The sequence below is a fragment of the Vigna unguiculata genome, chromosome 4, assembly GCF_037176805.1.
Source record: "Vigna unguiculata cultivar grain cowpea cultivar isolate G323 ecotype 2 chromosome 4, ASM3717680v1, whole genome shotgun sequence".
NCBI classification, from domain to species: Eukaryota; Viridiplantae; Streptophyta; class Magnoliopsida; order Fabales; family Fabaceae; genus Vigna; species Vigna unguiculata.
The window spans coordinates 48,433,715-48,444,238 of NC_140795.1; the positions used below are offsets into that span (position 1 = coordinate 48,433,715).

The 10,524-nt window shown below is 30.0% G+C and overlaps 2 protein-coding genes across 2 annotated transcripts; one reads left to right on the forward strand and one right to left on the reverse strand.

Annotated features, from left to right (window-relative positions):
- Positions 1 to 949: 949 nt before the first annotated feature.
- On the forward strand, positions 950 to 6,301 carry LOC114182381 (NAD(P)-binding Rossmann-fold superfamily protein). Its single transcript, XM_028069253.2, has 5 exons — positions 950 to 1,364; positions 4,128 to 4,294; positions 4,894 to 5,088; positions 5,210 to 5,363; positions 5,816 to 6,301. The coding sequence occupies exons 1-5, from the start codon at positions 1,115 to 1,117 to the stop codon at positions 6,118 to 6,120; spliced, it is 1,071 nt and encodes a 356-aa protein (XP_027925054.2). The 5' UTR covers positions 950 to 1,114; the 3' UTR covers positions 6,121 to 6,301.
- Positions 6,302 to 8,189: 1,888 nt separating this feature from the next.
- Positions 8,190 to 9,959, reverse strand: LOC114180243 (uncharacterized). The gene is made up of 2 exons (XM_028066530.2): positions 9,505 to 9,959; positions 8,190 to 8,850 (listed from the first exon to the last, which is right to left on the reverse strand). The coding sequence occupies exons 1-2, from the start codon at positions 9,842 to 9,844 to the stop codon at positions 8,315 to 8,317; spliced, it is 876 nt and encodes a 291-aa protein (XP_027922331.1). The 5' UTR covers positions 9,845 to 9,959; the 3' UTR covers positions 8,190 to 8,314.
- Between the last annotated feature and the right edge of the window lie 565 nt (positions 9,960 to 10,524).

The window sequence follows — 10,524 nt, forward strand, 5'->3', positions numbered from 1 at the left end:
AACTCATTTCTAATACAATAATTTTATTACGAACTCTTATTTATCTATAACCGTGTCATTTCCTTGTCAAATTTTACTATAATACAAAGATTTTACAAATCAGAATATTAATAATCTGAGACATTTTCACGATTGAAAAACATTTTTAATTTTAAGATTTTTTTACGTCACATCAATATATTCTAATAGGAACATTTTTTTTATAATACTTAAGTGTTAAATGCCCTAATACGCTTTTCGTTAAAAAATATTTAAAAACAAAGTCCTCTTATGTGCACTAACATAAAGAAGCCAAGTAATAAAATAATATCCAATACAAAACAAGGTCTAATATGTAAACTTCCTGGTTTGTTCCTTTTAGTTTCTTAGTCTGTTCTTCCTTTAAATCTAACAACTTTTACAACTTTTACTATTAATAATAATAATTATTATTATTATAGGTTTAATCAGTTGGATGATACCTTTTTTATTTATATGTGTCAGTTTGATATCCGCTTTTAAAAGTGTGTCAATCTAGTTTCAACTTTTGAAAAAGTGTTTTAATCAGCTTTCTTTCAGAAAAAAAATTACTAAAGCCGTTAACTTCAAAATTACTAAAGCCGTAAACTTAATTGATGACTTTTACCACTAAGTTTTAATATAAGTATCAATACTTAATTTTATAAGTCATTTTAAATATCAATACCGTTAACGGTGTTAATAATTTTTTTGTTGGGAAGAATCTAATTGAAATATTTTTTCAAAAATTGAGACTCAATTAACACACTTTTAAAAAGAGGTATTAAACTGATATATCGAGATGAATGTAGGTAACATCCGATTAATTAAACTTATTACTATATATATTACTATTATTTATTATTATTATTATTATTACTTGATAGCATACCCACCTTGATGGACTTTGACGATAAAGTAGCACAACCAAGTCTCTCACTTGACCTTTGGACTAAATCCTCTATAAATTTCCACCATTTTCATTCATTTCCATATTCAACAAAACCCTAAAATCATCCTCAACTTCATCAAATTCCTTTCCCTAGATTTCATATAAATCTTCATCACCTTATATTATATCTTACCATATCTTATATTATACTTTGGTCTAAATATAATGGGTGTTATGTGCACATGGGAGAGTGAGAAGGTGGAGACGGAGGCCTTTTGCCGGAAATTGGTGGCGGCCGCCGGAAAAGACGATGAAGGAGGAAGAAACCACCACCTGGTTTCTTCTTATTATGAAGATGGTGATGAAAAAGGAACATTGTTATGTGTTACAAGTGGTGTTTCTTATGTTGGACTTGCCTTGGTCAACCATCTCTTGCAATTGGGTTACTCTCTTCGGATCACAGTGGAAAATCCAGGTAAACTTTTCATCAACTTTCGTTTCCTTTTCCATAAACACTTTGATTCAACCATGAACACTTCAAAAATCGAATTAAAAACTCAGAAAAAATGCTTCTTTTTCGTTCATGAAGGTTGGTAGAATAAGCTAAAAAAAGGTTATGATAAGATTGTTAGGTGCATACATGTGTTGGTTCTTTCTTGAACTGGGTTTTGTTTATTGGGTGAGATTCATTTGATTAAAGTTTTAGAGAAAATTTAAAGTTTTGAAGCTGAAATTTTTAACTGGGTAGTTCTTGTGAGAGAAACAGGGGAAGAGATTAAGAAAACATGATCTTTGTAAAAAAATTCAACACCTAATTCGTATTTTCCAAACTTTTTGTTGCAAAAACGTTTTATTTATTCGTTAATTATTCTCTAATAATCCAAACTAGATAGTTTCTGAACTCGTTTTTTGTGTGAAAATGAAAACCCTTTGGATTTAAAAAATGATTTGTTAAAAAAATCAGTTGATTCTTCTGCCATGAGAGAGTTCCGTGAAGGTTAGTTAACTCGACTCGTGAGATGCATTTTGATTAATTATTTGTTTACAAAAATTTTAGGATATTTGTTGTTTTATTAAATTTAAGTAAATTTGAGACAAATATTTTGACTATTAAATTTTGATAATTTTTTTTATTGTATGAAATGTTATTTTTTAAATAATTTTGAAATATTAGAAACAAGAAAAAAAAATTGAAAACTATTTAAAAAGTAACATTTATGATTAAGAAAGTTGTAAAAATTTAATTATTAAAAATTATTTTTTTTAAGTTTCGACTATTCAAACTTGTTGCGTCGATGATGATTTGGTGTGTTTGTTTCCGCACGACAAAGTTGTGTTGTGTGATGGAAAAGTGTGCATAGTTGGCAATTTCATGTCCATGGGTCATTCAATAACAAACAAAAGGAATAAATATTCAGTTTAATGAAGGTGAAATAGTTTTTTTTATTATTAAAATTTTAATGTAAAAAGTGTTTGAAATTTTGATTTTCTTGTGTATAATTTTTTTTTATTAAATATTCGGGTAATATAAAACATATTAGTTAGTATATTGACCTTTTAAAGAACAAAATCAATGTTTAATCATTAAAGAATTTTATCAAGAGTAGTTGCTAGATAATGTTATTCTATATATTTAAAAATGTCAACTTTTTTATATGTTTATTATATTTGATGATTCATAAGATGTACACATAGATTAGTCTAGTGTGCAAATTTTGAATAAGGAAAAAGTCGTATATGGCAATTTGCCAAACACCAAACTCAATATATAATGTTATTATTCAACTTATTATTTTTTTCTAGTGGTTTTTTATTTATTTTCCTTCAAACTTTCCTTATATATATTTTTTAATTTTTAATAAAAAATTTGACCAATTTCAATCTCTACTTTTTAAAAAAAAATTGTGTTGGTTTATTTTAGTTATATATATATATATATATATATATATATATATATATATATATATATATATATATATATATATATATTCAATGTCATTATATATAGCATTTTGTTTATTGTGGTGTAGTAAAGTGTATCGTGTATGGTCACAAACCAAAGAGTGCTGCAAGAATTTATGGAATAAAAAAAAAACACGTTCTTTTTCCTCCATTAATTTATGGGGAGAATTATATTAATATAATTGGAGTTTAATTAAAATATGATGCTCCAAATAAATAATTTGTTATTCTATATATAATCTCTATTAATTAATATGATAATAAACCCATAACAAACTATATTAATCTATATAATTGGTATGACCCATATTTATATTAATCTCCACGGCCCACAATAATTAGATGCATGTTCATAGGATGTGATGTGATATATTTTTTGACAGCAATTATGATTTGACATATTAAATGTTTTAAATGACTATTTTTTTTTCAAAAAAAAAAAATTAACAGGAGTTGTACTTTCTCTATGTGTTTTATATTTTAAGTTTTATGAATTTCGATGATGGAAATTTAAGAAGATTTAAAATGATATGCATAAAAACTAAAAAAAAAAAACTAAAATTATATATATTTGGTAATTTAATCGTAATTTTTAAGGTAAATGGTGTGTAAGGGTAAAATGAATTTGTTTAGAAAAATTAAAATGCATAAAAAGTCTTTTTTTTTTCAATGTGTTTGATGCGTTTATTAATATAGGTTAGACTTAATTAAGTTTAAACATTTTATTAATTTAAGTATGTTTAAATAAATTTCAATTGAAAATTGGTATTTTATTGAGTAATGCATTTTTTATTTTTTATTTCTAAATATCTTGATTTATTTAGTTATTAGTGAAATTCTGTGACTGTTATCTTTTAATTCATTAATCACGCAACACTAACAACAAAATCAAAAATTAAAATATTTGAAAGAAAGTAAAAAATATTTTATATATTTACTAAAATAAATTTCTTTAACAAAAACTCAACCATTAATTTTCTAAAATGATCTCAACATATGAAAGTTTAACCAAAACCCATTCACATTATTGTACCTTACTCAGATACCTTTAATTAGGTCACATTTTTGGTTTTTTTATGAATGAAGAACACAGTTAAAAAAAGAATCAACAATTATTATACAGAAACACCAATAGCAATCAACATCACAGTAAATGCAGCAACAATAATGGTACAGAAAGTGAGTGAGGAAGAAAGAATTGATATTTATTCTATTGTTGAGTGAATGTTGTTGTAGATGATGGTAGTAGTTAAGAATGGTTGGTTGATTTGTGCAGAGGAGATGGAGAAAGTGAAGGAAATTGAGAAAAGTGCAGAGGGAAAGTTGGAAGCAATAATGGCAAAGCTAACTGACATTGATGGGTTGGAGAACGCATTTCAGGGCTGTCGTGGAGTTTTTCACACCTCTGCATTCACAGATCCTGCAGGTCTTTCTGGATACACAGTAAGAACACTTTTTTCTCCAGTAATTAGGGTTTTAAATTTATTACTTTAGATTAATTAAATTTTTATTCTGCAAACTGGTGTTTTTACTGTGTGTAATTTTAGTGTCTGTTACTTTGTTCATGTGATTTCAGTCTTTCCATTTTTGAAAAATCTGCAATTTGATTGATTAATTTTTTGTTTACCCTTCTAACTGTGACACCTCACCTACTTACCTGGAATGTCCAGAAACCTGTCTCATTGACAAATAATTGCTCTTTGGGAAAAACCCTTTTACTTAGGTGGCATCATGAACACCAATCAATGGATGAACAACTTATTGTACAATAAAAAGTGTTACAGAAGTTCATCTGCATGATTGAACAAATGTTCATTTCACAACACTTTGTTAGTTAGAAAGATAAAAAAGTTTTCATACTTTTTTTATCCCTAATCTGGCTTAAACACTGATTTGAAATGACATTAAGCAACATTTAGAAAAGTTTCTGAAATCAGAATGAGCTACATTCATGTAAACACCATTAAGGAACTGTTGTTAACAATACCTGGAATAAAAATTACTGTATAATGTCTGAGCAATTGTTTTTGTCTGGTTTCTAGAAATCCATGGCTGAGATTGAAGTTAGAGTTGCTGAGAATGTGATGGAAGCATGTGCAAGAACACCTTCAATAAAGAGATGTGTGTTCACTTCCTCACTAGCAGCTTGTGTGTGGCAAGACACTGCACAATCAGACCTCACCCCAGTTATTAATCATGGCTCTTGGAGCAGTGAATCATTCTGCATAGAAAAGAAGGTAAACTCTGCACAATGATATTTTCTTACTTTTTTTTTTTTTTTTATATCATCTAACATGTTTATGTAAGTGAAAAATCATCATTAATGACCCTGCTTTGTGCTTTGAATTTGTATGGCAGCTCTGGTATGCACTGGGGAAGATGAGAGCAGAGAAAGCTGCTTGGAGAATAGCCAATGAGAAGGGTTTGAAACTCACTACCATTTGCCCTGCTCTAATTACAGGTCCTCAATTTTGTCACAGGAATCCAACAGCAACAATTGCTTACCTCAAAGGTGCTACTATTGACCAAAACAAGTGGTCCAATTTCTTGTACCATTTGCTGTCAAGTTTCTGAGTTTAATCAAACTTACCTTAACTAATATTATGATAACTCATATCTCATTTTTCATGTAAAGTGTATATTACCTTCAGATGTTAGGATCTAAGTTATATATCGTTAGGCTCATAAAAATAATACATTTTGAAAATTCTTACGATAATTACATCACTTAGGATAAGTTAGAGTATGAGTATACTTGAAGTTAAAAAGTATCTGAGAATGGTCTATATGTTGAACAAATTTTCAAATAATATTATTCTTTGGTTATAATTAGACAACGGTCATGATTTTTTTCTGGTTTTGGGTTTCCACATTTATTTCTATATTAACAATCTTCAGATTTCTATTGATTTGAAGATGGAATCAAGCATAATGGAATCTAAAACCTTTAAATTTCTAATGTAGGTGGTCAAGAAATGTATTCTCTTGGTCTGCTAGCAACTGTGGATGTGACAAAACTGGCAGAAGCTCATGCAAGTGTGTTGAAGGCAATGAACAACAATGCTTCTGGTAGATACATTTGCTTTGATAAAGTAATAGATTCACAAAGTGGGGCAGAGAATTTGGCCAAGGAGATTGGAATGCCTAAGGAAAAGATATGTGGAGAAGCATCAAACAGTTCTGTACGAAGATTTGAACTGTCTAATGAGAAGTTATGCAGACTCATGTCAAGGCCACTCAGGTGTTACAGTGAATATCAGATGAAATAATGTTATTATGTTTTCTGGAAAAGTTGGTTTTGTTGGTTGGTTTATTTATTTATTTATGGTTTGCCTTAGGCATAATTAGATGAGAAAAATAGATGAGGCATGTTATATAGTGTATTCAGTGATTAGTAATGTTTGTATTCATTTATGGTTTAATTATAATATATAATTCTATTCAACTGTATGCCAAATCAGGCAATTTTTCTGACTTCTGAACTTGGCCACCACTGCATTTTTAATAATAAATAGTAACATTTGAATCAGTTAATATTAGTTTTCAATCTGAATTAAATGAAATTTTCTTCATACTAGAAACTAAAATCAACATGCAGAGGAAGGTTTGAAGTATCAACTAAAAATTTTAGCATGTTAGAAGTGAAAGGCAACAATTCAAATTGTTAGCAGTTTCAACAATGTGACAGTTGGTAGGTCCTATGTTGCACCAGAAAAGAAAAATGATGGATTATGAAGTTCAAAATTTGGTAGGTCCTATGTTGGTAGTGCCTTAAACTGTGATTTGTTAATACTTTAGTTTCTAAGGATAATGAGATAAAAAAAATAAAAAATAAATGGTTGAAACAAATTACAATTTTATAAATTCTTTGGAGAAATTTTTGTTCAATCTTTGAATAAAGAGACAATAAATCATAATTAAAAAAATAAAATTGTTACTTGTTTAACTATTATTTTAGGGTGTCCAACACAAGAAATTCTAGTTCAGAAAACTATTTGCAGATCAATCTAGAGAGAATAAAATCGTGCCATTTTATTGTTTTGACTTTTTGGTGAGCGTAATTCATTTAAAAAATAAAATAAAGTAAGAAATTGAGATGAAGGAGAAAAAGTAAGATTGGAAAAGAAACAAAAGATACACCAAAGTGACTACTTAACATAACTACTAACAACTTTTGTCTTCATTCCAACTAACATAGAATTGTGTCTTAAAAAGAAAACATTCTTAGTCTTAAATTATTTGATTAATGTTGTCAAATGTTCCTTTAGATTAGCCTCAACATATTAATAAATTGTATATTTCAACTTCAAATTCTAAACTTTGATTCTCTTGTGGTGGTTATTATAAATGTGTACTTGAAATTAGGACATACTTCGTGAAAAATACTTAAAAGCAAAGTTAATATGGTATGTGTTTCAAAAACGAGATTAATTTTAAAATATTGATATAAAAATTTATAATATTTAAGAGGTTTAATAATTAGTTCAAAGAACTATTAAATGAAAGAGAAAAAAATAGTTAGATTAAAATAACCTTTAAATTAATCTATAATTTACAATTAATACCATTAAAATTTCAAGGTAAGAGAAGAGGTTGCGAAAAATACATTTTCCAAAGTTTAAAATTTTTGAAAATTTATATTATATATAATTAATTGATTAGTCAACCAACACAATACGTAATATGGATTAAGATGTTCGACATATTACATAACAACTAAGGTTTTTTATATGATATATTGAATTAATATAAATTTTGTAGTCATCCTATATTCAAGTATATATTAAAATAATAAGTACTATTTAAAATTTAAAAAATTAATTTAATGAATATTTAAGATTCATTTTGAATTTGATAAAATGTATTAAAAATATTAAAACCGCAAAATGAATAGCTTAAATATACTTTTTCAAAGGAAATCCTTAATTTATTTATATCCATCACAATTAAAGCTGTTAACGCATGAACATAAATATTCATGAACTTTTATCTGAAGGGTTAGTTCAAAAGAATACAATAAAATTATCAAGGGAGATCAAATTTAGAAGAAAAAATCATAATAAATTATTTAAAGAATATCTTTTTATTAATAATGATATTCTAATAGTTTTACATTTTCAATATCTCGATTATTCTTATTAACTAATAGTACTTAATGAGTACAAATAATGTCAAAACCAGTAAGTTAATACGTTTTTTATCCAACTTATTATTAATCAGTAAAAAAATGGTGTAGATGGACTCAACCTAAGCCAAGAAAGATCAACCATTTTTAGTTTCAAAATACCTTATAGATGTAGAAGAAGGGTATGACAATACCTCATTATCAATAACCAAATTAAGATCTCAAATCTATACTTTTAAATGGCAAATCCTCTCAAAGGAATCAAGTACAATACTTACTACAAAAATAGATGCACCTTCAAAACACAAGAATGGGGAAAAGCACAAAAACATCATACTCTAGTTTGCCCTTGGGGTTGCCCATTCAACTCTAAGTATGAGATTGTCGTAACCATACCCATTGAGTTTGGTGATAGCTCTCTGCGCATCTTCCCTGTTGACAAAGTTAACAAAGCCAAAGCCCCTGCTCATGCTGGTCTTCTGATCAATGGCAACATAAACTCTGCTCACAGGACCAAAAGGACGGAACAGCTCCAGCAAATCAGGCTCTCTTGTGTCTTCAGAGAGGTTGGTTACCCTCACAGAGTTCTCATCGTTCCTCCGCCGCATATCAGATCCACCACTCCTCTCAGCCCCTGCCCTCATACCAGGAGGCACGTAGGCTCCCTTGGTTGCACCACCTGTTGCTGCTGCAGCATCTAATGTTGCAGGCTTATCCACGAATCCCTCAGATGGTGGGGCAAGATCCTTGTATGGACACCTTGAGGTCCAGTGATCACCTTTCTTCCCACATGTCCTACACACCATCAGAACAGCACCTTTCTGGAATTGAGCCAAGGGGTCCCCAGCAGTCTTTGGCTCCTCTGTTTTGGAGCCTGATAACAATCACAGAAACACAGTAGTTAAATACTGATCATAGATCAATCCAATTATCCTACTCTATAACAATCCTATAACTACATAAAAGATATGTAGATAGATACCTACACTAAACTCACTACTGATCTCAAGTTAAAGTCTTCACTCTCATGCATAAACAGAGGATTTTAAGAACATAGTAATTTAGAGCAATTCTAATTCTTTTTCACGTTGTTTTTTTCTTGTGTTAAAACTATTTCCCTAAATTTGGTTTACAGTTTCAGCAATCAATTTCTCATTCAAAATCTACTGGGTTATGAAATTTGTTCAAGATATAAGTGATTTGAAATAAAAAAAATAGAATAAACTGAGAGAGACATTTTCCTTTCTTGTTAAGTTTTCATGATGTCCAACCTCTCTAAAAGTAAGTGTGCAGATGTCAGTTTCGGAAAATCAAATTAGAAGTTTAAACACATGCTACAAATCATGATCAATTCTGAAGGCCATTCCAGAATTTTCGAACAGAAAGAGGTGACTCAATGTAATTGCAGTTAATGCATTTTCTCGAACGGCTAATTATCACAGACATTACCACAGTGTAATTAGGAAAGAAAACAGAGAAATTGTAATGAAAACGGTAATGAAAGGTGGATTCCGGGGAGAGGTATTACCAAGAGGTTTAGGGCGTTCGAGGAGGATCTCTTCGGTGGAGACCATGGTGAGGCGGCTGCCGACGTCTTCATGAACGGCGTCGCCGAATTTGGGCCAGGAGCGACGCTCGACGGCACGTTTGCTGAGACGCGCGTTGGCGAGTTTGCGGGTGCGCGTGGTGGTGGTGATCTTGACCTTGTTGCCGTCGTCGTCGAACTTGTACTCGATGACCTTCTTTATGCCGTTGTCGTCGGGCCCTATGACCTGTCGCGGCGGGAGGAGGAAGTCCAGATCCTCGCCGTCGTCCTCCTCCAGCTCGCCCCACCGCAGCTTCGCCGGTTCCCCATGATGCGCCGCCATAGCCTCAACCCTTCCTTCTTCTCTACGATTATCTTCTCTGTCGCTTCACAGTTGCTGCAACTGAGAAACGCCCACACCCAGAGAAACAGAAGAATCCGATTGTAAAATCAAAAAATTAGGTCTGTTCTCTTCTCTTCTCAACTCATTGGGTTTGGGTTCTCAAATAAGGCCCATCACAATTTGTTTAGGTCTTTTCTACCGAGGCTTTTGCTTTCTGTACCGCCATAATTTGCTTAGCTTTTGTAAACATCATTAATTTGTTAAAAAAAATATAATTTATATAAAATATTATTTTTTTATTATAAATGAAATTGATATCAACAACTGTAACTTCATCATAACTTTAAAAAATATTTTTTTATATAAATATGCTTTTTTTACACCACTTTTTGATATCAACAAAGATAAAATTTTCCAAATAATGCATATACATTTATGTATCAAGTATGATTTTGAACCATCAAAATCAAAATGGATTTACACTTTTATAACTTCAAACGTCGGTATTTTAATGGAGAATCTTCTCCAACTCAAAACTTTAAAGAAAATGAGTTTACTGATCTTTATTCTTACATGATAACTCTTTGTCAGGAAGACATTTGATATAAGATTTTGTCTAAACTCGGCACCAACAATAATTATTATCTCTATACTACCAGGTCTTTTAAGGTAGGATTACT

Excerpts from the sequence above, each read along its gene's own strand:
- LOC114182381 (XM_028069253.2), top strand. The coding sequence starts at position 1,115 with ATGGGTGTTATGTGCACATGGGAGAGTGAGAAGGTGGAGACGGAGGCC. Across the intron at positions 4,295-4,893 it reads CAGGTCTTTCTGGATACACA|AAATCCATGGCTGAGATTGA; the intron begins GTAAGAACACTT and ends TCTGGTTTCTAG. Across the intron at positions 5,089-5,209 it reads CATTCTGCATAGAAAAGAAG|CTCTGGTATGCACTGGGGAA; the intron begins GTAAACTCTGCA and ends TTTGTATGGCAG.
- LOC114180243 (XM_028066530.2), bottom strand. The coding sequence starts at position 9,844 with ATGGCGGCGCATCATGGGGAACCGGCGAAGCTGCGGTGGGGCGAGCTG. Across the intron at positions 8,851-9,504 it reads CGAACGCCCTAAACCTCTTG|GCTCCAAAACAGAGGAGCCA; the intron begins GTAATACCTCTC and ends GATTGTTATCAG.